At 43.3% G+C, this 27,803-nt stretch overlaps 1 protein-coding gene across 3 annotated transcripts in view; it reads right to left on the bottom strand.

The window, feature by feature from the left end:
* Positions 1-2,692: 2,692 nt before the first annotated feature.
* ANKRD6 (ankyrin repeat domain 6) overlaps positions 2,693-27,803 on the bottom strand; it is a 142,503-nt gene continuing 117,392 nt past the window's right edge. For all 3 annotated transcript variants that reach the window (XM_019537750.1, XM_019537748.1, XM_019537747.1), the window contains 12 exons: positions 27,312-27,410; positions 25,415-25,513; positions 23,183-23,281; positions 21,394-21,492; positions 21,084-21,161; positions 18,502-18,606; positions 18,001-18,132; positions 17,439-17,615; positions 15,029-15,181; positions 12,642-12,755; positions 5,397-5,721; positions 2,693-4,102 (listed from right to left, as the gene is read on the bottom strand). In XM_019537750.1, the coding sequence (XP_019393295.1) occupies positions 3,528-4,102; positions 5,397-5,721; positions 12,642-12,755; positions 15,029-15,181; positions 17,439-17,615; positions 18,001-18,132; positions 18,502-18,606; positions 21,084-21,161; positions 21,394-21,492; positions 23,183-23,281; positions 25,415-25,513; positions 27,312-27,410 (2,055 nt within the window). In that variant the 3' untranslated portion in view covers positions 2,693-3,527. The remainder of the gene's footprint in view (positions 4,103-5,396; positions 5,722-12,641; positions 12,756-15,028; positions 15,182-17,438; positions 17,616-18,000; positions 18,133-18,501; positions 18,607-21,083; positions 21,162-21,393; positions 21,493-23,182; positions 23,282-25,414; positions 25,514-27,311; positions 27,411-27,803) is intronic.

Here is a 27,803-nt window from a genome sequence, read left to right as displayed (position 1 = left end):
GCATGAATAGCTAAGTCGCATTAGCACATGTGTATACGTGCTAATGTCATTAATGCAGTGATTTTCCCCCCAACCCAGTCGAAGTTCATTGTTGGGCCCAGGAGGATTCCAGCTGCTTCCTGCCAGCCTGCAGCCCGGTCTCTGTAGCAACACCACTCCCCACTCCCAACCGGAGTACGGTTTTCAGAATGGGAGGGGGGAAAGGGAGCTGAGGGTGCTCATTCTTGGGGTTCCCCAGCCGGGGTGGGAGGATGGGGTAGCTGGACAGGGGCTCCAATCCACCTGTCCTACCCTCCAGCTCTGGCTGAAAAAAGCCCAGACAGAACTCCCTCTGCTCCCTTTCCCCCCTTCCATTCTGAAAACAACAATGGGCTGGGAGCTCCGCAGATGCAGGTTACAGAACGTGCTCTGTTTTGGAGCGTTTTCATCTGAACCATCAAGCAGTGAGGGTTCAGATTTTTGTGGAATTGGACCCTTTTAAAGCGGTCTGCATCCTTGCAGTTCTGTTTGGTCATGGCTGTAGGCCACTTTCTGGGGCAAGATCAGGTGAAAATTATGACTTCCATCTGTGCCGTATATTGTTTAGTTCTGGAAACATCTTTACAACATCTGTTTGTTGTTTTTACCCCTCAAAAGCATTTGGACTTGCATAAAGAAAGTTCTCATTAGCTTTCAAGTGAAAGGGCTTTTACCATTTATGTTTACACCATTTTAAACCAGGGCATCATTAAGAATGAAGAGTCCATAAATAGTTGCTCCGTCTACTTTAACAATAAAAGTATTGTGCAGTCTTTATCTCTCAGAGGCTGAATATTTTATTGCTTGCCGTTGCCTGCCTCAGAAAAATAAATTGAGAGAGAACTGCAGAAGCTCTTGTGAAAATCTGTATATTGTAACATGTTACAGTACATATGTTCAGTTCAGCAGATTCTGTTTCTCTTTACAGGATACAATTAAGATGATGATAACTCATGGCAACATGCAACTTCAGGAGCTTAAGAAAACACTTCAGCTGGCAAAATCCTGACTTTATTTCACTGAGAACCAATGGACTTTATCCCAGTGAGAAATACAGCACTTAATGCACCAGTTGGTCAAGACAGCAGCCTTGTACTAAAATACTTGTAAAGTTTAAAGATGGAATACAGTTTAAAGGGTTTTTTTTCTTGCTTCCTTCTGTTACCCTGAATTTATGGCTATCAGAAAAAATGACATACCATATCTATTTAGATATACCCCATATTTGGTTAACGCATGTGAAGGGAGGAAAAAAGAGTGCTGAAAAAAGGCAAAAAATAAAATGAATAATAAAGATAGGGGTTGGTGTTATTTCTTTGTTAGCATTTCTTAGACATTATAGTCTTTTAGGAATATTTTCTGTAAGGTGTTCTTATAAAAATAAGTAACTATTCAGGGCATTGTTAATATTGATGGGTTTGCAGGTTGCTAGAGGTTTTTATGACTGAAGGGTGTTTTTACGAAGCTACCTCTGCCAGCTTGGTAAAGTATTTCTATCAGGCTGAGTAGCCAGCCAGTGAGGGATGGGCATCGGGACTTGGAGCCTGGGGGCTGCAGCTTAACCTCTGGTGACTGCATACAAATCACAGGCCACCCACTAGAGAACCCCGACTTGATCAACTTGACTTTGCTTTTTACTTCTACCATCTACTCCGAAAAAAAGAAAGGTACACTTTCAAAAGTGGCAATGAGCTCTTCAGGCACAGCCAAGATGCCATTCAGTTTTGCGTTCTGTATAGAGAAAATCTATGACAAATCAGCATTAGCAGTCAGGATCCTAATTGCCATCTATTTAGACTACACCACCTCTTTTCCCTCCTGTTTACATATCCTATATAGAGTCACTGATGTTCAAATCAGCAAAAGTAGAAAACATGAAAATGGATTTCTTGGCAACATTTATATTTAATTACTTGGCAAAAACATTCACTTTATTAAGGTACAAAAATTAAATAGCTGTTCCTCTGCATTCCTACATAGTTAAAACAACCGACTTAAAAATTGTAAACATACTAAAGTGTCTAAATCTTTATTTTTGACTACTGAAGTCAAAGCAGTAAAACTAACAAATATCTCAGTTACTACAGATATACTGTACTTGTCTGGATAGTGCATTAATAAGAATTAAAAATACTGTAATATAATACAATTTTCTTTGCTTTATACACATACTAAAATGAAAAAAGTTGGATTTGTAAAGAGTTCATGCTGTGTTGACGATACTGTCACACATGTTATGTTCATTGTCAAGAGGTTGCCTCTATCTTTTTCCATGGTAGGGTGCTGCAGTTTGAAAGAGCTGTTTCCGGGCTGTCAGTATCTATTAAATATCTTTGTCCCTATTAATAGTACCTTGTGTGCCTCCTGCCTGATGCAAGCAGGAAACCCAAGAGGGACTGCAGATGAAATAAGCTTTGATATCTTATGGTTGTACAGGACGTAATACAATGAGGGCCCAATGTAGTCAAGGACTTTAGATGCTACCACAATAAACTAAACAATGCTAAACAATAAGATAAATACAGGCAATCCCCACTTAACACTGTTTTGCGTCGTGCTATTTCACTATAATGCTCGCTTTACATTGATATCCGAGTCCACTTAGTGCTCAGTGAGTTTCATTACAACGCTCACAGGCATTGTACAGCTGGCAGCATGTTTTGCTTAATGCTCATTTTTTCAGGAACCAATTAAGAGTGCTAAGCAGGGGCTGCTTGTATTTCTGAGTAGCAAATCACAGAGGAGAACGTTGGGTACAACGTTCCAAGTTTTCCATTTTTTAGGAAAGACGTGTTCAAATGGCTCTGAGTTTTGTTAAAAAAGTTAGTTCTGTGAATCAGTTTACAGCTGTGTAAACTGCTTATCTGCTTATCTGTAGAATTTTTAATTCAGGAACTGTAGATATACAAGATGTCTCTCTTTCCACATAAAGGGAACCAGGCAGAGCCATCCCTGGGGATGGGGAGCGAATTGGGGTGACTGCATAGATCCCACGGTTGCCACAATTCGCTGCCAGCTCCGGCTGCTTGCTGCCCCCAGATCCCCTGCTTCAGCCGCTTGGCAACCCCCACAACCTGCTCTGCCGGCTCTGGTCGCTCACCACCCAGCCCCTGCATACTCCTAGGGACAGCTCTGGGACCAGGCCTAGGGGGGCAAAGAGGAGACCAAAGAAACTAATGAATATGCTGAACAAGTTGTTCAGGTAGAAACGCTGGTGGTGTTGAAACCAGTGAGTTTGTCATTGATTTCAGTGGAACCAGGATTTCACCCTTACTTTGTGTGTTGCTGTATGTCTTTAGCAGATAAGGTTCTTTGGGTAAATCTGATATCTTTTCTTAGTTGGAAAAACTATTCTTAGCAAGCTTTCATGTATAAATACCCTTTGTTATTTTCCTTCCTTAAAAAGGGCATCTTTTATGTTTGTACATAACATGCACAACGTTCTGTATACCAACAGATTCCAAAACCAGTCTTGCAACATCTCCTTTCCTGCACCCGATTCATGGATGTTAGCTTTCCTTTTGTACCTTAGTCCTTAATTTATTGAGCTCCTCCTCTAAACTTTTAATATGTTCTTTGAGTGCAGCTTTGTCCTGCTGCGCTTTCTGATTAGCTTGGCACCGGGCTTCTTCAATCTTGCGTTCATACCACTTTTCCATTTGAGTGGAAACGGCCTCAAAAAAGTACTGAGTAATCTCTAGTGCTTGGGAAGTGTCTCTAATCTGAGGAGTGGAATGATCACCCGAAGGCAGAGCAGGTGGCTGCTGCTGTTGGGTCTGATGTGTTACTGAGTGCTGCTGAGGCCTGTGTCTCGACTGCCCACTCTTGCTAGATTTCTTTGTCTGAGTTCCTTTGTTTATGAAGTAGCCACTCTGTTGCTCAGTTTTTGCAAGTTCTGTCAAGGGCTGCAAAGCAGTTTGTACCTTAACATGTTTTAATTTGGAACCTAAAAGCTCTGACGATGGCAGCTCCTGCTGGAACCAGTTGATAGCAGCAGAGCTAACAGCTTTGTCCTTAGGCCTAACAGCTTGAGGAACAACTGCAGAAGGAGCTGAACCACTGGCTACCAATTGTTGTTCTCCACCTGTAAGAAAAACACAGTTCTGAGCAGATTTTTTTTTGTATAGGGAATCATGAAGGAGAAATAGCATGTGTTCTGAAGGCTGTGAAGGACAAGTTCTCTCTCACACAATGCTATACAGTTTGGAGAATCTTATACTATTATTGCCTTATCCCACCTTTGTAAGAGTAACTTCACAATCTTGTTAAAATGAACATATTTACTCACACGCCTCTCCTCAGCATTTCTAACTAGCTGATGCCACCAGGTCCCTCCTTAATATTCTGGCTCCTCTTAATCTCATTCTTGGGCATCTAAACCTCCCCACCTCTACTATACAAGGCATATGGGTGTGTGGCAAAGAGCTGCAAATGTAGGTTCATGGCTAGATGGCACAGTGCTTATTCTTTTGTGAATCCAAGACTGCTCCTGCAGAAACGCAGCGATCAGAAAACCATGTATCCCTATGGTGATCATGGGGTACAGTCCCCATAAAATGGTAGGTTTTACCTAAGAAACAGGGTTCCATACATTTGTAACAGGTGAGTATAACATGCTTAATTCAATGCAAGCAATTTGGTGCAAACTTATGTCAGACCCTGGGTTGGAAGAGATCTAGCCCCTTGCTATCCCCTAAACTGGTAGAAACTTCAAAGAAACAATTTTGGTTTGCATCCTCAGAAGATCGGGCTTCAAAGATAAAATAAACTGGAAGTCTCAAGGAAAGATGAGACAGTGAACTTCTGTCAGTTGAGCCCTGCAGTGTTGGTAGCTGCCTTGAAGGAGGCAGGGGTGTGTCTACACATGCATTTAGACACACCTAAATCTAATACGCATCAGCTTAATGCACATTAAGGTGATTTAGGCTCACATCTACATGTGCATATGTTAAAACACATTAATGCCGTGTACACAGACTGATATGGGACTAAAGTGACTCCCAAGTCAGTCCATATACAGTGTTAATGTGCCGTAACACGTCTACATGTACGTTAATGCACTTTAGCTATTCATGCCTAAATTTAATACCTGCTTTTCCAGGTATCAGATTGAAGCATTACTAGCCTAATACCACCATTTTTAAAGCACATCAAGGGTGTGCACGTGTAGATGTGTACCCTTAATGCACCTTAAATCAGCACGTGTACATGTGCCCAGTATGTTCTAACCGGAAGTCTCTCTGTGGAGGTAGGGAAGGGATGTATGGGTGACTGAAAGCATATGGCTTGTGTTAATATACTTGGCACTGTAAAACATCCCACAGTTAATCAGCACTTGGGTTCTGAATATTACACCAAAATACCAAAGAGGATTGTACCTGACATGCTGTCATGTGGAACAAAATAATGCTTTCCAAAACTTTGTTCTGATGTTTGGCCTTTACTCCTGCCCATGTCTTCTGAGAGACTGTTCTGAAGAGTGATATAGGAATGTTGCTGTGAACCCTCTGACTGCAGTGGAGTCTGGTTAGTTTTACCATCCTTGGCACTATGGGGATTCTCTGTATCCACGGTCTCCGTGAGGGACTCACAAGTTGACAGAGTTGATTTTGGTCTTGAAGATCTAGAATCTCCAGAAAGTTTGAGTTCCAGATTCTGAATCTTTAGCATGCACCAGGTTTTCAATTCATCCACCAAAGAAATCTGTGAAAAATATGAATTGGACAATGACATAAACCCATTTTTAATTTAACTTTCCACATTTTAAATCCATTCATGTTATCTCAGATGCAGCCTTTTGGCCATGCATGATAAGGCTGAGTACGTATAAATGTACAATCACTGGTAATTTTCTTGTGCTATAAATAAATTTAGTAACATTACATTGTGACATACAGTCAGAGCTGCCAGGTTTTAAAGCGGGAAGTCAGATCAACTGCTTCAACAGTACATGGGCACACATTTTAATACCAGTGCCGATCTGTGCTCCTCATTGTTAATTTTGTGCTATAAAAATCAGAGATCAGCGCTAAATTATAATCAACGAAGAGCTTTCAAGTTACAGAAGTTCTTAACTGAATACCCATATTCCCAACATTAGAAAGCTGTCTGCCAGCAAACATTTTAAAATGCATTAGGAACTCAATTACAAAGAAAGAATATTCCTCCATTTACTCTTATTTTCCTGTTATTTATATGTCATTGTAAGTTTGGGCCATGGAAATAAAAGGCTTCTGCCTAAGGGCTTTATAAAAGGGCTAATCCAGTCTTTTCACTGATTTTGGATAAGGCCCTAAGAGAACAAGAATGTTAGTCCCGATTGCTTGTCACATACCATTGGTGATCTCTTTCGCTTTCAGTATTCTTAGGAGATTACTTGTACATATATAAGGACAGGTTTTCTCAGTATTCATAGGCTAGCCCTCAAAATTATAAGCTGAGAAGGCAATTTAATACCTATGCCTCTTCTTATCAACCTTGAGGCTGCTCTACTTTTTACTCATCTTCATAAGTACTTTCTCCGGAAAAATTATTTTGGGAATGACAGACAGGTCAGACACAGAGATTATATCTGTTCCTACAGGTACAGTACACCTGGACTCGATTGTCCTAATAGATCATATCACAGCTCTAGCTTACCGGTGGCTTTACCAAAAGGTGCCAAGATAATTTACTCCTTTTTAAAAAGCACTAACTGGCCCTGCATGAGAGGCCAAGAAGATTTTCCCTAACCTCTCCTCTCCATCAAATTTTCAGAGTCTGCAGAGAAGCTAGGGCAGGAGACTAGGTGGGTATAGTTGAGTATACTGGAATATCTATTCTTGTTCACTTACTTCCCGTGAAAGAAACCAGCATAATTATTTCCCCATTGAGCATAAAAGGGCTCAAATTTGAAACATTGCTTAAATTGAGGAAACTGTGCTATTGCCATAATGCTGTGGTAGAAGACCTGTTTCACTTCTTCCTGTTTCACTCCATGAACATTCTTTATTTAAAAAAGGACACAGAAATACCATAGAAAGAAAGGAAAAGCAGAAAAGGGATCTTCTCTGGGGAGAAACCACACAGATTACAAGGAGGAAAAGCCTGAGCTTGTGACTTTTTGTTGCTGTTGTTTTAAAAGGTGTAGAAAGAAGGTCTGAAATACTGGAAAAGCTGGGTTTTGTTACATTCAGTTTTCAAGCCTCCAGTATCTTGAAAACTCATTGGTGACAAGAATGTAAGAACATTAGAACTGCCATTTACTGAGGCAGACCATAGGTCCATCTTGCCCAGTATCCTGTGTCAGGGTGTTGTTATACATTCACTTAAAATACATGTTAAGAGCGCATAAAACAGAAGTGTCCACACAATAGGACAGGGAAATGCATGCTAAGGGCCCTCTGGGTGGCTTGGAGATTAACTTCTTCCATTGAGAATTCTCTCTAACTGGTTTTTGGCATCTCCTGTTGCAGCGATGTGTGACTACTCCACAAGGGCAAAACCAGTTGGGAGTGATCCTCCAGCATCCCTGGAGGCACTGCTCCCACCTGCTCTATCGTCCCCCACAGTGACAGTGAGGGATGGGGGTGGAATCTAAAAGGTAAATTCCCCCCTCCATTCCCATTCCAGGCATTTCCCAGCCCCTGGGGCTCCCCCTCTGCCCTCGGCCCTCACAGATCATCTGTGGCTTCCAGCGCTGTCCTGGGGCAACAAGCAGGGAAGAGGAACCCACCCACTTCTGCTGAAGTTCTCTGGGCTGGGCTCAGCCAGAAGAGCAGCAATGGCCCAGTTCCCTTTCCCTGCTTGCTCCCTGGGGACATCATCAATTGTAGGTGAGCCAGGGAACATGGGGTGTGGAGGTGAGCCACAAGGGCAGCCGGGGGGGAGGGGGGACACGACAGGGAGTCCTGAGTGGCAGGGAGGGGTTCCCACACTTGATGAAGGGACAGTGGCAATCCAGGCTCGCAGAGGTGGGGTGATGGGCTTGATCTGAATGGCGGGGGCAGCAGGGACACAGCCTGCAGGCAGGCTGGGGCTGGCAGGCCCAGTGGGACTTAGAGAACAGCAGAGTAATGACCCTGGACTTCCAAAAAGTAAACTTCAACTCAGGGAACTGATGGGCTCGATCCCCTGGGAGGCCAGTCGGGGGGTGGGAGAAGGAAGGAGTCCAGAAGAGCTGGCTGTACTTTAAAGAAACCTTACTGAGGGCACAGGAACAAATCATCCCGATGTGCAGGAAGACTAGCAAGTATGGCAGAAGACCAGCTTGGCTTAGCAGGGAACTCTTCAATGAGCTAAAACACAAAAAAGGAGATTTATAAGAAGTGGAAATTTGGACAAAAAACTAGGGAGGAGTGTAAAATTATTGCTCAGGCCTGCAGGAATGAAATCAGGAAGGCCAAAGCATAACTGAAATTGCAGTTAAGAAAGGATGAGAAAGGTAACAAGAAGGGTTTCTACAAGTAGGTCAGCAACAAGAGGAAGATCAGGGAAAGTGTGGGTCCCTTACGGAATGGCAAAGGCAATCTAGTGACAGAGGATGCAAAACAGGCTGAAGTACTCAATGCCTTTTTCACTTTAATCTTCAGAGGCAAGGTCAGCTCCCAGACTACTGCACCTGGCAGCAGTTTGCAGAGAAGATGAGAAGCCAACTGTGGTGAAAGAACAGGTTAGGGACTTTTTAGAAAAGCTGGACATGTACAAGTCCATGGGACTGGACCAAGGGGGCCGAGGGAGTTAGCTGACGTGGTTGCAAAGCTGCTAGCCAAAGAGGTCCCAGACGATTTGAAAAGGGCAAATATAGTGCCCATCTTTAAGAAAGGGAAGGAGGATCCAGGGCACTATAGACTGGTCAGCCTCCCCTTAGTGTGTGGAAAAATCATGGAGCAGGGCCTCAAGAAATCCATTTCTAAACACTTGGAGAAGAAAGTGATTAGGAACAGTTAGCATGGATTCACCAAGGTCAAGTCATGCTGGACCAACTTAATTGCCTTCTATGATGAGATGACTGGTTCTGTGGATGTGATATACCTTAACTTTAGCAAGGCTTTTGATACAGGTCTCCCACAACATTCTTGCAAGCAAGCTAAGGAAGTATGGGTTGGATGAATGGACTGTAAGATGGGTAGAAAACTGACTGCATCATTAGGTTCAGAAGGTAGCAGTCAACAGCTTGATGTCTAGTTGGCAGCTGGTATCATGTGGAGTGCCCCAGGGTTTAGTCCTGGGTCTGGTTCTGTTCAATATCTTCATCGATAACCTGGAAGATGGGATGGAGCGCACCCTCAGCAAGTCTGCAGATGACACTAAGCTGGGGGGGAGTAGTAGATATGCTGGAAGGTAGGGCTAGGATTCAAATAGACTTCAACAAATTGGAGAATGGGACCAAAATAAATTTCATGAAGTTCAATAAGGAGAAGTGCGAAGTCCTGCGCTTAGGATGGAACAATTCCATGCACCAGTACAAGCTTGGGGCTGACTGGCTGGGCAGCAGCTGTGCAGTAAAGGACCTGGGGGTTACAGTGGACAATAAACTGAATGTGGGCCAAGAGTGCATCCTTGTTGTGAAGAAGGCTAACGGCATACTGGTCTGCATTAGTAGAAGGTTTGTCAGGAGATTGAGGGAAGTGATTATTCCCCTCTATCTGGCACTGGTGAGGCCACATCTGGAGCACTATCTCCAGTTTTGGGTCCCCCACTACAGAAAGGATGTAAACAAATTGAAAACAGTTCAGCCAAGGGTAATAAAAATGGTTATGGGGCTGGGGCACTTGACTTTTGAGGAGAGGCTGAGGGAACTGGGCTTATTTAGTTTGGAGAAGAGAAAACTGAGCAGGGATTTAATAGCAGCCTTCAACTACCTGAAGGCTGGTTTCAACGAGGATGGACCTAGACTCTTCTCAGTCGTGACAGATGACAGAACAAGGAGCAATGGTTTCAAGTTGCAGCAAGGGAAGTTTAGGTTAGATAACAGGAAAAACTTCTCACTTGGAAGGTAATAAAGTGAGAAGTTTTTCCTAATATCTAACCAACTGGACATTTATCTTGCTGGGATCCTGTGACTCCAGCCAACTTCCTGCCCCTGGGGCGGGGCTGGACTCAATGATCTTCTGAGGTCCCTTCCAGCCCTAACATCTATGACATCTATGAAAACACAGGAACAGGCTACCCAGAGAGGTTGTACAGTCTCCACTCTTGGAGGTTTTTAAGACCCAGCTAGACAAAGCCCTGGCTGGGATGATCTAGTTGGGGATGGTCCTGCTTTGAGCAGGGGGACTAGATGACCGGAGGCCCCTTCCAACCCTAATTTTCTATGATTCTATGAATCTGGACCACATACCTTGCCTCTGAGAGCATGCAAGTTGGGCAGGCACAGAGCCATCTTGACTCCCAGACACACCTCTGCTCACCAGCCCTCTCAGGGCAGGTCAGAGGTCACGTTACAGGGGGCATTAACCCTAAATGTAGGGCAACTCAAAGAACATGCTAATTTTAACACCCAAATAAAATTAACGTGTACTAACTGTAATGTGTAACAAGACCCTCATGCAGTGGCAGAAAATGAATGTTGAAAGGGAGACTGAACTGGGTATAACCATAGTTTTTTACACTGTTCCTCTCTCACTTGCAGCCTCCAGCATTTAGGGTCTAGGAAGTTCTGATTCAGAGGCTGAGTCCTGAGTACCCACGCCCAATAGCTACTGATGCCCCTTTCCTCCAATAATTTGTTCAATGTCCTCAATTTGACTAAACTGTCAGCTTCCACAACATTTTGTGCCGATGAGCTCCACACTTTCATGACATGCTATGAGAAAAGAACTTCCTTTGTTAGTTTTAAACTTACTACCTGTTGGTTTTGTTTTGTGACCCCTAATTCTTGTATTGAGACAGCCAGAAAATAATAAATCTCTGTTAACTTTCTCTTTGCCATTTAGTATTTTGTAAACCCTTCTCATGTCTATCCGCAAGCATCTCTTTTCTAAACTAAACAGGGCTAGTCTCCTTAGACTCTCCTCATATGGATGCCCCTTCAAATCACTAATCATCCTTGTTGCCCTTCTCTGCATCTTCTCTAGTCCTTCTAGAAAACAAGTAAAACAATGATATTACAGGACCTGGTATATCAAAGGTTGAAAAGGCAAGGGAAGTTGTTGTGTTTTTATGGAAAAGTAGTCTTTGTTAGAGATCCAGTATCCTGACACTCCAGTTCAGTTGCACAAGTCTAGCCCAGGTTCTATAGTTTCATAGCTCGGAAGGGACCTGAGCAGATCATCTAGTCCGACCCCCTGCCATAGCAGGAAAGAGTACGAGGGTCAAACAACCCCAGCAAGGTGTACATCTAGCCTCCTCTTAAAGACCCCCGGGTTGGAGCCAGCACCACTTGGAAGTTGGTTCCAGATCCTAGCTGCCCTAGCCGTGAAGTAGCACCTCCTGATGTCTAATCTGAATTTACCCTCTGTCAGCTTGTGACCGTCACTCCTGGTAGTGCTCAGGGCAACAGGGACTCCCCCAGTGCCTGCTGGTCCCCTCTGACTAGTTTGTAGATGGCCACTAGATCCCCCCTTAGCCTTCTCTTGTGGAGGCTGAACAGGTTCAGGTTCCATAGCCTCTACCCCTAAGGCCTGCCCTGCTACCCCCTGGTCATGCGAGTAGCCCTTCTCTGGACCCTCTCCATGCTGTCCACATCCCTCCTGAAGTACACTGCCCAGAACTGGACACAGTACTCAAGCTGCGGCCTGACCAGTGTTGCATAGAGGGGGAGGATCACCTCCTTGCACCTGCTTGAGATGCATCTGTGGATGACAAGGTACGGTTGGCCTTCCTGACTGCATCCCCACACTGCCGGCCCATTTTCATCTTGGCATCAACGATGACTCCAAGATCTTCTTCTGCCTCTGCACTGACAAGAAGGGAGCTCCCCAGCCTGTAGGTATGGCGCTGGTTCTTCCTCCCCAGGTGCATCACCTTGCACTTGTCTGTGTTGAATCCCAACCTATTCTCATCTGCCCACCCCTGTAACCTGTCTAGGTCTGATTGTAGCCCATTCCTTTCCTCTAGTGTGCCCACATTCCCCCACATCTTAGTGTCATCTGTGAATTTGAACAGGGTGCTTTTAACCCGCTCGTCCAAGTCACTGATGAAGATGTTGAACAGTGCGGGCCCAAGAACTGAGCCCTGGGGCACCCCACTGCCCACATCCCTCCAGGTCACATAAGACCTGTCCACTACCACTCTCTGGGTGCGACCCTCCAGCCATTTAGTGACTCAATTGACTGTGTAGATGTTGACGCCACAGTCCCCTAGTTTTTTTAACAAGAATGGGGTGAGAGACAGCGCTGAAGGCCTTCCAAAGGTCCCGAAAAACTATGTCCACTGCTACCCCTACGTCTAAGGATTTTGTGACCTGGGTCATAGACAGCCACCAGGTTGGTCTGACAGGACCTACCTCGAATGAACCCATGTTGATTGCCTCTAAGCGTAATCTCCCCTGCTGGCCCCTAGCAGACATGTGCCAGGATAATTCTCCCAAAGTTTTACATTACTGATTGCTAAGGTTAAGACTTAAAAGGCTGTTTCTGTTTTCATTTTGAGTCCCATATATATGTTTCAGTGAACCATCTATAACCATGTTTCCCCCCTACCTGCCGTTTCTCTCCTTCATTTTTTTCCAGTTCCGCATGCTGTTGAAGGCGGTGAAGGCATTCCGTTTTCTCTGCAGATAGCCTCTCAGACATCAGCTTATCTAAAACACGGAGCTGTGGTAGAATGGAAAACCACAGTTATATGGCCATGTATAAAACCAATTCCTGTCTTATAACATATCTGGAAAATGTTTATTCTCATTGCAGTTTAAAAAATTAGGTTTCACTTTTCAGGGTTGTTGGTCTAAGGACATAGGCAGGCAAGATTCTTTCGGTAGAAGTGATATCTCGTGATCTTGTAGATCAACAGAATAGTTGGAAAAAAATTCTTTGCAAACTTTCAGGCACAAACACCCTTCTTCAGACCATTCCAGCAGAGTCTCCTAATGTATGTCATAACTAACTAATGGTATGGTATATCATAACTAACCATTAGTTGTTACATACCATTCTTCCCTGGAACCTACATGGAAAATCTTCAAACAATTGCAACCCATACTAGAAGACAACCCAATTTTTAAGGCGATCTTCCCAGAACCACCCATCCTAGCCTTTAAACAAGCACCAAACCTCGCTAACTTCATCACCAGAAGCAAACTCCCTATGACCCAAACCACACCAAATGGATCCAGCCCATGCCAGGACAAGAAAAGTAAAACCTGCCAACACATCGCCACTCCCAGAATAACTATACCTCATAACAGAATGCTTACCATTCCTGGATCTTATACCTGCACCTCCAGAAATGTCATATACTGGCTTCCCTTGCTTTATGCAGGTTCTATATATGCAAATTCACTCTTATATGATGACTCTTTTTACACCCCAAATTCATTACATGTGATGTAAGTCTGTAGGGGAAGGGATGGGGGCAGGGGCGCAGCGCAGCTGAGTGGCTACAGGCAGGTGGAGTCAGCTGGTCCCGGGGCTGCAGCAGGGAGCAAAGTGGAGGGAACTGCCAGTGGGTGCGGGGCGCAGCGGTGCAGCTCTTGTTGATATGCTCTGGGAGGGCTGTGGGTCTGTGCCAGGCTCTTCCCACGGAGTATGTGTCCCCAGATCTGTGTGCAGGACAAGAGCAGGCTGCTGTTGTGCTAGGGACAGCAGCAGCACTGGGTTCTTCCCAGTGCTTGGAGTGGGCAGCTGTGGTACTGGGAGTGGGGCCTGGAGCCCCTCAAAATTCACTATAGCCCCTCTCAGCCTGCCCTTCCAGCACCGCCACCACCTGCACCAAGTGCCAGGAAGAGCTCGGTGCTGCAACCAGCCCCAGCCCACAGCGGCAGCCTGCTCTCATTCCGCACTCAGATCCGGGGGCACGCGCCCCCCCTCCCCCCCCAGGCCACAGCCCTCCCAGGTGCATGTAGCAACAACAGCCGCGCCTCCCCGTCCCATGCCCCAGCCTCACTCCCTCACCACCATGGGAACATATCCCTATTTGTTACCTTATAAACAGGATTCCCTTTATGCAAATTCAAGTTACATGCAGTTTTCCGGGAACACATGTACCGCATAAAGCAAGGCAAACCTGCATCTCATCCAGTGCACCAAATGCCAGTATGGAAAATATGTAGTAGCAATCAAACAACAACCCGAATGAATGCACACCAACAATCCATCAAAAGACAAAAATATCCAATTACCTGTGGGTGCTCACTTCTCACCAGACAACCACTGCCCCTCTGATCTCTCAGTTCTAATCCTCAAAGGGAACTTACAACATGCCCTTCATAGCTGAGCCTACAAACTTCACTTCATAAATTTACTGGATACAAAAAAAATCAAGGACTCAATGTAGACATGGGATTTATAGCACATTACAACTTGTCTTACATCTGATTCAACAGGTACTTGCTTGAACTTACCATTTACACATTTTTCCCTCCTTTCTTCCTCTCCCCATTGTTTTCCTAACTTCTACCTATTTACTTTTTCACAGACTGCCTCATTTCTACCTTGGAGAACTCAATACTACAGCAGTCTCCCATGCTTACACCTTTTGCATTCCTTCACCCATTATTTCCTCCTCTTTCCCTCCTCCCCTCCCTCCTCTACCCATTGTTTTCCAAATTTCCACCTATTTATATTTTCACTGACCTCCTGTCACATTTGTAGCTTATTTCCAACCTTGGAGATCTCAGAACAGCAGCAGAGTCTCCCAGTGCCTGAAGAAGGGTGCTTGTGCTCGAAAACTTGTAAAGAACTTTTTTCCCCCAACTACTCAGTTAGTTTAATAAAAGATATCACACCTACCCAAGGAACCTTGTCTGCCTATGTTTTAATTTTTTTTAAAAGATCAAACCATGAAAATTAAAAACATTCACAAAGCTTGAACCATGTTTCTAGTGCTAATAGAGAAATAATGACATTAGATATCTGGACCATTTTCTTACTTGATGTTGAGTTCTGTTCTCCATCTGACCCAGCTTGGCATTCATATTATCCTGCACTGTCCCAAACTCAGCTTTTATTTCTTCCACAGTTGCCTCCAGCTGATTCTCCAGTTTATTGATCAAGGGCTCACAACGACATCCATTTATCGGAGCCTGGGAGAATAAGGAATAGCAGTAGCTTGCTGTATTCCTCTGCCCATATTAACATGCCCTGACACAGTATATTTTCACACCTTCTTAACTGAACTTCCTGCACACCCAGCCAATTTGGTTTGGTACTGTGTTATTCTCCTTGCAATTTCTCAGGGGCTTCAGGAGGAAGGAAACAAGTGTCTGCAGAGTATTTTGTTTGGAAAAAAACTAAAATGTTAAGTTAGTTCAGATTTGCATGGATAAACTTTTTGTGCCCAACATTTCCTCAGCACCACCAAGAACAAATAAATTAAAGATAATAATAATTATGCTTCAGGTCTATTTCTTGAATTCATATCCAATATTATTCATTCTTATCTCTGGACTTTTCTAATACATCCTATCTCTATCTATTGGGACCTCTGGGAACCAGGGCCACAGAGAGTTTGAGATCAACATAAACACACTTGACTGTCTGTCAATTTCCTTCTCTAACCTTCTGGTATATATATTTCCCCAAATGCACTATGGGAATGAAGGTATATATCTGAATACCTTAGGGATAGCTCTGAGGAGCCAATCTTGGAAACTCAAGTGCTTCTCTTCCAAAGGTGCCTTGATACAGTGCACGTTAAAGCAGCAGTAGGACTTCAGAAGTTTGATGAAATATACCCAATTAAATTACAATCCATTCCTCACATTTGAAGGACAATATATTCCAATAGGGGACCTATTTGATAGTTTACCAAATGGGTTTCTGCTGTTCTAAAAATGGATTTGGGCAACTATTTCCAATTCTCATTTAGGTGGCTCATGCTAATTCAAACAAATGAGTGGAAACTCTGTTGCACATGTATTAGGGCTCAGAAGTGCAGTGTTTGAAGTGGAGTGAATGTACACGAGTTGATGCACCTCACTTTGGGCAAGCTCCCCACTGCATATGCAGGTAGCCAACCCCCATCTGTTCAATGTGGATGAGAACAGGATGGGTTTCAACACAGACAAGTACAAGGTACTGCACCTGGGGGGGGGAAGAACCAGCAGTATACATACCTACAGGCTGGGGAACTCCCTTCTCATCAGTGCAGAGGCAGAAAAGGATCTTGGAGTCATTATTGATGCCAAAATGAACATGGGCCAACAGTGTGGGGATGTGGTCAGGAAGGCCAACCGTACCTTGTCATGCATCCACAGATGCATCACAAGCAGGTCCAAGGAGGTGATATTCCCCCTCTATGTGGCACTGGTCAGGCCACAGCTGGAGTACTGCATCCAGTTTTGAGTGATGCACTTCAAGAGGGATGTGGACAACATGGAGAGGGTCCAGAGGAGGGCCACTGGCATGACTGGGAGCAGCAGGGCAGGCCCTACGAGGAGAAGCTACGGGACCTGAACCCATTCAGCCTCCACAAGAGAAGGCTAAGGGAGGATCTAGCGGCTGTCTACAAACCAGTCAGAGGGGACCAGCAGGCATTGGGGGAGTCCCAGTTCCCCCAAGGACTCCCAGGAGTGACTAGGAATAACGGTGACAAGCTGGCAGAGAGTAGATTCAGGCTAGACATCAGGAGGCACTACTTCACTGTCAGGGTGGCTAGGGTCTGGAACCAACTTCCAAGAGAAGTGGTGCTGGCTCCGACACTGGGGGTCTTTAAGAGGAGGTTAGATGTACGCCTTGCTGGGGTCGTTTGACCCCAGTACTCTTTCCTGCCCAGGGCAGGGGGTTGGGCTCGATCTGCTCAGGTCCCTTCCAACCGTACCAACTATGAAACTATAATGTAGGCAGCTCAACTTCTTCCTTTGCTGTGTGTACAAGGCAGCCTGGCCTCCTTCATCTTCCCTGCCCTGCCCTACCCCACCCCTAGGAGTGGGAGTAGGAAGCAGAAGCTGGGAGCCCCCAGCCACTGGCACAGGTGCAACATGGGGAATGGTGGTTGTTGAGTGGAAGCCCACAAGGTGCATGTTAGCCCCTTATGAACTTCATGCAGCCTGTGGGCCACCAGGTGAACACCCCTGATCCAAGTCTCTCAAACATCAAACCTTGTCTACATATAAGAAATGCTTTAGTTATCTAGAGCCACTTAAACCATATCCTCCTTAGCATGCAACAACCAACTTCTTCATGTCAAAATACAGATGAATCTCATGCAACAAACTAGGGCACAAATATCTCTAATATTCTTGAAAATATAATTAATCAACATTTGCTGCCTCATTTCCTAACTGTACTCAAATCCCAACTGCCACTTGCTGTTTTATTCAATGGCAGCAATTTATTTACCTGCATTACTTTCCCATCTTTTCCACGATACAGTGTGTACAGCTGGTAGGCTCTGAACTCATGTGGAGGTGGTGGCGACGAGCACCGGTGTTTACTTCTTCGTTTGGGCAAATTCTGTTGAGGACCAGGGAGGGTCTGCTGGTCAGCTGGTGAAGTGGGGTCTGAGAGTGCTGAAGTCTGAAGAAAAAACATGCATTTCCCCCATTACAAAATCCCCAACAAACTACTACGTGGGGTCTGACAGAAAACAGCTCAATGAACACAAGAGCACAAGAGGTTTGTGTCCAGAGACATACATCCTAGTCTCTACTCTACTCTCACTTGAGTAGCATTGACATGTTCCCAGTTTGATAATAATTATCACTGCAAGTATCAGAATTCAGCCCATCGCACCAGTGGCATGACTGACGCCATCTCCAGTGGAATGATTTCCCCTTCAGAAACTGATTCCTGACTACTCAATATCTATCTCTCACACTTGGAGCAGCAAGCATTGGAGATGGTAGGGAGATGGGATTCTCAACAGAAGTCCCCGTCTCTGCTACTTCAAATCTACCAGTACCTTTCCTTTTAGTTTCTTCTTTTTGTTCTTTCCTCTGGGATCTGGAGAGGCTGACGGGGGTTCATCTTTCAAATCTTTCCTCTGGGGTGCCTGGTCACTGCTATGAGTGTCATCAGCAGCTGACACACTGCCCTATTGAAAAAAAAAAAAAAGAAGAATTTAGCAGCTTCAGGGGTAGGGAGGTAGTTTTGGCTAGTGTCTCTTTAAAGCCACAATTTTAAGTTGTTCTGATTTTTTTCACATAACAGAAATACTGGCAGAGAGTCTTCAACAACAATGTGAGATGCACTGTGCACCCTCCTTTGGCCATCCCCAAAAAGCATCAAGTGAGGAACACCTACAGAACTCACGATAATTAGGGCTGTGTGCATCTCTCAAAGCGCCTGTATTGCTGCACAGGAAACTGCTCAGGCAGATTCAACTGAATCAGTGCAAAAGGGTTTATTCTAATCACTCAATGCCTTCAAGCACATAAAGCTGGTTGGTAATACATAGCTGTACCTTGCTCTGTACCACTTCGTCTCTTGGTACAGACTGAGCTCGCCTTTCCTCCTTCAGTTTCTCTCTCCTCTTTCTCAGGCTTCTTCCACGATTAAAGCGTGAGACCTGAGGCAAGACAACATTTTGAATCAATAAACACCACCACTTTTTCTACTGATGCCCTATTTCAGAAATTAAGTAATAATACAGGCTTATTTATTTGGTTTTTTCAAAAGGGGTAACCTTTTCAATTTGCTTTGCACAGCAGTGCGTAATGGGAGCATTCGTACTGCAGAAATCTACCAATACTGGCATAGATCCATGAAGGGACTAGGAATTGAAATGCTGAAAATCATAGCACCTAACTTTAAGTAGAGAGGGGTAGATAGTCACGTTAGTCTGAAGTCAGACAAGAGACAGGGCAGAGTTGCACCTTGTTGATTAACTGAAAGTTTTCATAACCAATAGCTTGCTTAATCAGATGCTATAAAAGAACTTGTAGGAAGCAGGCATTCAAATACAGTGGTTTAAAAACAAAGGATAGGAAAAAAGGGAGGGAAGGACAGGTGGCACTACTGAGAGAGACAAAGGTGCGTTGAAGAGAAAAACAAAGCAATGAATCCATAGGGATACAGGGATTATAAAGTTTTATTCAGCTAATGGGATAAGAATACATAGTCTCTGTTTAGGCCATGCTTAACACAGTGCAGTCTATGGATGACTTCTTGTTCTGTAATTTCAAGTCAGGTTTTAAATTGTTTTAGTCCTTCCATAGCTTCTGTTGCTATATAAGCTATTGCTCATGAAAACTTGCACACCTCTCAATTAGTTACTCTATAAAGTGCAACTGTGCCCTGCCTTCTGCTCATCTTAAGTACTTTGCTATCCAGTAAACTCCTCAGTCTCAGGTTAGGTATGCAGGGTCTCTATGTAATGCATGGAGACAGGTGCCTAAGAATGGGATCCAAAAAAGTCATCATTTTGAGCAAGAAGCTTTCCAAATTACCCAGCAGAACATACCAGAGAGGGAGAAGGCCATATCATAATTCCCCTCAGGAAGTTGCACATCTCTCTCAACTCATCACTACAAACTATACCCTGGAGCTAAGCGCCTTAACTGAGTCAGTTTTTACTTGCTCAAAACTCAGTAAGGGGAGGTAGAGGGACAGGAGGTCTCCTAGTGACTGTACTAACCACCAAACTATGAAATAATTTTCATGGTCTGACCCAATTTTACACAGAGTGAAACAGTTTCAACAGGAGAGGTTGAGAGCCACACACCTCAGACTACTCCATAACTCAGTGGTTTGGACACACTTCTTGGAGGTGGAAGATCTGGTTAAGATCCCTGCTGCAAATCAGGCAGAGGAGGGATGTGAACATGGATTCCCAGGAGCATGCTCTAATCACTGGAATACTGGCTATGCAGTCAGTGCTGCTGCCGCCACCCCACTGGTGTTATGAGACCCAGCTTGGTGGGTGAACTCTGAGAACATCTCCCAGATCAAGTCCAACAAACAGAGGCAGGGAAAAGCCTGGGGTGTGAACCCTGCCGGGGCTCAGACACTCAGCAATATTATCAGGATACATGTAGTGGTGCATAAGCCAAGCAGCAGAAATGTAGGCAATCCTATGGTAGAAACTTAGGCACTTACGCAATTTAACAACCTCCAGACTTAGGTGGCAGCTGAACCAATGTTTTGAGGAACTCAAGCCCCTGAGAGACATTTGTCTTAACATATGTGCAGGGGAGGATATGTGATTCTGGGATTGGGGATCAGATCCCAATAGTGCCTTACTTGCAGGTGCAGAGGGAGGCCCAGGTTCCCCCTGCATCAGCAAAATGACACCAATCAGCTGATTGTCACTGGGGCCAAGCACCAAATTGGTCCTCAGTCCTAGCTGACAGCTTTCCATACAAGTAGCTCAGCATTACGTCACAACAGCCAAATGCTGGGTTCCCTGTGCACCAGGAGCTATAAAACCATATGTGCCACCCAAATGGGTGGAACACAGAGTTATACAGCTCCAGTGCATGGAGAGCCCAGCATTGGGCTGCAGCAGCCTGATGCCAGGTTCTCCATACACTGGAACCTGTCAAAACCCCATGAACCACCAATCTGGGGAGCACAGTTTTGAGCAGTCCCAGCCACACATTCAATTTAAGACATGGTACAAATGAGCCACAAATTTATTCCATGTTATATGAGTGTGTCCAACAATGAAGTGTCTAGAAAACAAGAGGTTTGAGTCAGGGGACATACATCCTAGTTTGTACTTCCATTTGAGTAGCATGGACACCCCACATTATATGCGGAATAATGTTGTGGCTCATTTACTGCATTAGTACGCCTTAAACTGAGCTGTGCATGTAGCCAGTTACTATTTAAAGGTGAAATTAACTTGTTAATCATATCTTAAAAGTAATGTGTCAGGGGCCTCAGCATCATTTAAATGTTGGATTTAGGCAGACTGAGCCCATTGCCTAGAATTTGGCTTCAGTTCCAGGCATGTGGCCCAGAAGATATCCCAGAATGTTCCTGTCGGCTAATACCTTGGGGTTATTGCTCAAAAAGAGAAAGAAAAAAACAGTTAAAATGTACCTGAGATGCTTTAGTGAGGAGAAGAGCAACCTCTGGATTATTGTGCTGTCTGGCAACCTCTAGAGGTATCTGACCTGCCTGAAAGGACAAGAAATAAATTATTTCTTTCAGTCAGCATCAAGCTAATAAATCATGAAACATCTAAAATGAAGTTGTTAAACAGTCTGTGTGCACGTGTCATATAATCAAGCATCTTGATTTATTCAGGAACTAACATCCACATATTGTCAGCTGAGACTTACAAAATCTGCAGGAAGTTCTCTCTGAAACATGAACATAAGAGCCCGAAGGGATTCTACATTCTACTTACACTGTTGACAATGGATGCATCAGCTCCTGCTTCCAGTAAGAGTTTAACCACCTTTTTATGATTTAGTGCAGCAGCTACATGTAGTGCAGTGTCTCCAGCCTGAAATGTACAAAGCAACATACAAAATGCTAATAGATATCTCTGCTTTCTATCATACTGTATTTTCAGTTGCTTACGCCCATTTATTACGCCCACATTTAGTTACAAGATTGCTAAGATCTAATTAGGGTTGGTCAAAAATAGGCAAGCTTTAAAGGATGGACTAACTCACACTGCTTTGAGAAGGCAGTTAGAGCTGTGGTTATATACGTTTCAGATAAAATAAGTGATCTGTGTGACTGTGCACCAAGGAACATTGTTTTGGAAAGGAGAAAGCAAATGGATCAATTCTGCCTCCAGCTGCAAGACCTATAATGCCTTAGAGGGCAGAACTGAGCCTTGCAACATATCCCTATTTCTTTTCCAGTTGTGTAGATTTGGTGGTTTGAACTTTGATGGTCACAAACAAATGAGCCACTTCTGTATAAGATATGCCCTGGAAAATAATCATATAGCAGCAAAACTCTGTTTGATCTTGGTACAGTGATGTTCCTTAAAGAAAACATGATTCTGGGAACACAGCTACATAAGAAGCTATGCAATGTAAGATCAAAGCACTGCACCACTGTCCTTCATCTCTGGCCAGGAACCTGAAGTGCAAGTGAAAATAACTTTGACCATGCTCAGCCTCAGCTAACACTTGCCAGCATCAGTTTAAGAGAGAAGCATGTTTGGCCCTCGTGGATAATACTTCAGGGTAGAGAGGAAACAGTTTCAGTTTACACTATCCTAATTCTAGGTAATAGCATTCAGTAGCTCATTTTTATAAGCAACTTGATTCGTTTCCTAAAATGAAATTACATAGTGAACTTCATTTGGTTTAAACCTATTCCATTAGTTGTAATACTCCCTATCTGGAAAACAAGATTAAACATACAAATTAGAAAACATCCATGGGATCCTGTACCCTATACAGAAAGTTATTTAGTAACATGAGATGATTTGGTAAAGTACCATATAATTTTGCTTTTCTTAGCAGCTTTCCATTTTAACATGCTAATCCATTCTGTTACACCACCCTATCAGTGCTGTAGGGACAGCATTCAGTTGCTTGTTTGCATTCTAAAACAAATCTGGATGGTTAATCCCAGTTTAGACTGATCATTACTTTGTACTTAAAACAAGTTTTCCCTTCAATTTTTGCTTCCCACAAGCACCAGGACAAAAAAATAAAACACAAATGTCAATAAAAACTCTTCACGTATACAGTACATTAAGCACCTTCAAAATGAGCTCTGTTTCCATACCTCTGCAAAGGAGGTAATGGCATTAACCCTCTTCTACGGATGAGCAAAGTGATACATAATGAGGTAAAAGTACCTTGCCCAGTGTCACCATATACTAAATTAGCAGCAGAATGGGGGACTAAAGCCCAGAGGTCCCAACTCCTAATCCCTGCTCCAACCTCTATTTCCCATTTCTTAAACAAAAACCTTATTTGCATAAAATATAATAACTACAAAATGTTATAAATAAAATGTAAATGCAATGACATGTCCTGAAATGATAATATGTCACAGGCACACCATTCCTTTAAGGCTATTTTTGGAAGCCCACGCTTCTTAATATCACCGTAAGATGTGTATTAATTAGAGACTACTCCAACAGGCCCAACCAAGTCAAGGCTGTTTGTTCCAATGAGTAGCCTTATAAAAAGGGTGTGTAACTGTGGTGAGATTCATGCACTGACCTGGTTCTTTTCATGGACAGAACAGAAAGCACTGAGGAGTACCCTAATGATGGGCAAGTGATTATAACGAGCAGCAACGTGCAAACAGGTATCTCCTGCCTGCAAACAGAAACAAAGCTCTAAGCATGTCATCATAATAGAAAAGCTTGTGTTCTAGGGATGAAATAATAAAGCTATTTAATACTGAACTGGAGATGTGGTGAATGACATGGGTCTTTGCTGCATTATTTCCTACAGAGACCCATATATATTTTTTCCTCTGAAATTATATGTATTACTGGGAAATCAAATGATTTGTCTCCAGTACTGTAGAGTGCATGGTTATCTTGTAGAAGGGTGCAAGGCATATACCCAAGGAGGCTGTGAACTAGGTCCTCAGGTGGCCATTGGCCTCAAAACAGCTAACAGTTGACACCAACTGAGGATTGGGCCATACACTTATGTACAGCCAGGATTCTAAATGTGGAAAAGGTTATAACTGTCTTGGTCCTTCAACACATCTCAAGCAAGTGTTGTCTACTGAAACAAACAACAACAGGAAGAACCATTTTGCTTCACAAAGTGCTTAAAAGATAGTTAGCTGGGGAAGATGAAGGGCACAAATGATGGAACAGGTCAAAAGGCAGTCTGTTCCAGGAATTTTATATATATAGCATGGAGCACATAACCTCTAAGGTGTCTTCCAACCCTATAATTTTATGACATACCCCTTTCTATTTCAATACCAGTTTCCTAGATAAAACACCCTATTAAAATTATGTTAGGTTGGTCTGTTTTGAAAAACCATGACACTTCTCCTGAAACCAGAACTATACAGCACAACAACATATCCAGTATACATGGCAGAACAAAGCAGTATATAGCAGTACTGCTATAACCCTAACAGTATGTACAGACCATTCAGGAAGAGTAGGAGAGGTTAGATCTAGTTAAAAATGGCCACCCAATCCAAGGCAGGTCAGGATGGAGGGTGAGGGGGACGGGGCTAGTACACATGATCTGGCATGACTGGGGGGACAGCTGGGGTCTGGGAGGGTTGGCAGAATGTGGGGGGCAAGTGGGGTCTGTGGCAGTGCAGGAGCATTGCTGGGTCTGGGAGGAATAGGGACAGGGGGTGGGCTTTGGTGGGCTGTGGGGGGAGTGAGGGTGGCTGGTCTGTGGGGAAGTACTGTCCATCTGGGAGTAGGGTGAGGGGCTAGGGGGCTAATAATAGCCTGGTGCCATGGCGGGTAGGGAAAGCACAACCCCAGGGCTGTGGCCAGCAACTGGGCTTGCCCAGCCCCTGGGTTGTGCTGGGAACTATACAGAAATTCAGTTAAACTGGTACTGCCATACCCAATCTAAATTAATCTTACCTTGGAGATAGTTTAACTTAGATCAGGTTAGCCATTTTTAGACCAATCTAACCTTCTTGAACTTGTGTACAGTTCACACTTAGATGGACTTAACTAGGGATCTAAGTGTAAGGTCTGCACCTGGGTAAACCAAGTTAGATTGGGTGGCCATTTTAATGCAATCTAACCTCCCAAATGGCTGTACCTAGCCTAAAATATCACCACTAAGAAGGGGAGAAAGAGAAAGGAGACACAGACCAATAACTGGGCCCATGCACTGGAAATTATACAGTAAATACAGATATAAAGGCCTAAGGCTTTTAGAAAACTCTGCTTTTCTGCAGGCTTTGCTAATATTTACGCTTTCAAATATTTGGCTTCAATGCTTATTTTCTGTTCCTATTTTAAGAACCACAAAAGGGAAGGAAGCAATTTGAAAATTCAAAACCATCTGTAGCCCTCCAGTTTGGTTGACCTACACAATTTGAGGTAACGTGCCCTGATGAAGGAATCTCTCTAAGGAATTTTGTTGGTCCGCATAGGTGCCTGACCCCACCTCAGCATTTCCATCATGCAGTTACAGAGGAGCCTTCATTTACACGCTTCCAGTTCAGCACTTGGGTAGGGCCATGTAGGTTTTAAATGTATGATCAAGGATAGCTTGTGCTTTTAACTGTTACACAGACCAACGTCTTTTACTGTTTCTTCCACCCACCTAAGAAGCTTAAATTTTGATGTTTTTTCAACCAGACATTTTAGAAGCATGTTTAGCCTGTCTACAGTTGCAATTTTCCTCCATCCTCCTAATAAACAACTCACACCATAGTATTTTTCAAGTTTTAGTTCCAGAAGCTGGAGCAAAATAATAATAAATACCCCCCGTTAGTTTGAAACTCACATTATTCTTGAGATCTGCCCGTGATCCTCCAAGTAACAGAACACGAGTGCTTTGAGAATGACTATTCTGGCAAGCCAAGTGCAGAGGTGTGTTACCTGCCTTCAGAAAGATACAGAAAGATAAAAAAAAGCCATGTGTAGAAAATTGACATAAATCCTAAAAAAAGGTGTCACATTTCAATCTGTGTGTCTTCTTTCATGCTAGGCTTTTATACTTAAAGAAAATTTGCCTATGAAAAATGAATTTGCAATCTCTTAGCAGCTCCTGTTGGACAAATCTCCACATCATTAAAACAATCTGTCAGTTGGCTTCCTCAGCAAAAAGTCAAAGTTATGAACTATATTCCCACTCTGCCATAGTATTATCTCCTTCAGGACACAGCAGAAGCAGGTACCGGCCAATATGAGGAAATCTGGACTGCCACAGCAACTTAGTTTTGTCACTCTGTTGTATTCACACTCTGATAAAGGGCTGTCTCAAAATGATTGGCAGTTTATCCAGTATTTACAGCTCCTTTGATGTTAATGTCTTCTATTGCTCCATAGTACCCAAACACATAGGACAGCAAATCATATTTTAAACAGAACCATAAAAGTTATACACGTATTGTATAAAGGTTCATGAAATGAGAAAGTGAGACACTGCTATTCTCTAATAATATGCATCATTATGGGAGTTATCTAAAGAAATGTCTAATGTGAATAAGCATAAATATTATGATGACAAAATAATTAAACTTTAGAAACTGAAAATTAAGCTGGGGACCTAATATAAACAGAAAGGGTGCAACAGTCGATTGAAACAGCATCATCAGAGAGTTGCAATTACCAAAGTAACCACAAATAACTGTGACTGAAAATGGGGCTATGCCTGTCTTAGGTTAGTAGGCGTTTCCTTTCTTCTAATTTCTTTCCTCTTTTCCTTTGTTTTCATAGTACGATTTAGCTTTACAGATTGCAGCTCTTCTAAACTGTCTGCTTGTTTAATATTTTTACAGTTTTCTTTAATGAAATGTTATGCAGTTTTCCTTTACGTATGTTCAAAGATAAAATCAAATGCCTTATGCCCCATAATTCCTATTGCCTGTAACAAAGGAGATAGTGATATCCCTACACTATGAGTGTTCAGCTGAAAAATTCCAAACCCTATTTTAGCACATACTGTTTGTTGCCCTTTGCTACATTTGAAATTTTTTCATTAACCTTTTTGATTAGGCGATTTGAAGACTAGCCTCCAGTAGGTACTTTATTTTGATCTTAATAAAGTAGTTTATTTTAATCTTAACAAAAAAACCCCTTTATTTCATGGTTTCATTGCACTAATTTATAATAGTTTTACAGCCCTCACTTCCTAACTTCTTGTTGTGCTGTAAAATATCCTGTCTGCAGTTCTGATGGGAGATAAGACCCCTTGCTTTGTTAATTCTCCTTTCTAAACAGTTCACCAGATACAATATAAGAAGAGAGACATTTACAGATACCGATTTCTTTTCTACGTGGTTTGCATATAGATTCAGCTCCCTAATTTCTGCTAAGTTAGATTCTTAATGCTATTTTCCCATTAGCTCAACTAATATTCAATTTAATCACAAGCACAATGAATCCATTCAATATAAATTAGGGCTCTGTTGAGGTTTCCATAGGAATCCCATTATTCTTCAGTCATAATTAATGTATCATCCAAAGTATTACTGAGCTTCTCCTGTGTCAGCTGTCAAAATATGAATTTTCTATTGTCTGTGGTAGAATCATTCAGGCATAATTAATTCAAATGAAATGAGAAATCTCACTAGGAACTGAACTACTGCCTGTTGAGATGTGTCACTATCAAAAATCAACAGTGATGAGGAACAGCCATTTCATATCAGAACTGAAAGCACATTCAGCATGTGTCTCACCTTGTTTCTGGCAAGAACATTAGCTCCTGCTTTAACAAGCAGTTTGGCAGACTGACTGAATCCATGCCAAGATGCTTCATGAAGAGCTGTATTGCCATCCTGAAGGGCAGAATCACAAGAGCAATAGTTTAAAATGCGTATCTCCATACAGAGGAAAGTCACATCCAGAGATTCAGTGTTGTGCACCTATTTGGACATTAAAACAAATTTTTTTTCTCTCTCATCAGTTTTTGTTTGGGGAAAAGCACACGTATACCAGACTTAGGCTTAAAAAACCTTCTATAGACATTTATTTTCCTTCAGGCATCCACTCTTCTATGTTACCATCCTCTCAGTTCCTAACCAAAGTTGGAGGAGGGGGTAAAAAGCACCCTGTTCAAATTTGCTGATGACACTAAGATGTGGGGGGGACGTGGGCACATTGGAAAGATGCAACAGGCTACAATTCAACCTAGACAGGTTACAAGGGTGGGCGGACGAGAATAGGATGGG

This window comes from Crocodylus porosus, unplaced genomic scaffold (genome assembly GCF_001723895.1).
Source record: "Crocodylus porosus isolate Cpor-Errol unplaced genomic scaffold, CroPor_comp1, whole genome shotgun sequence".
In the NCBI taxonomy this organism is placed as follows: domain Eukaryota; kingdom Metazoa; phylum Chordata; order Crocodylia; family Crocodylidae; genus Crocodylus; species Crocodylus porosus.
This window is presented reverse-complemented; position numbering and strand designations above follow the sequence as displayed.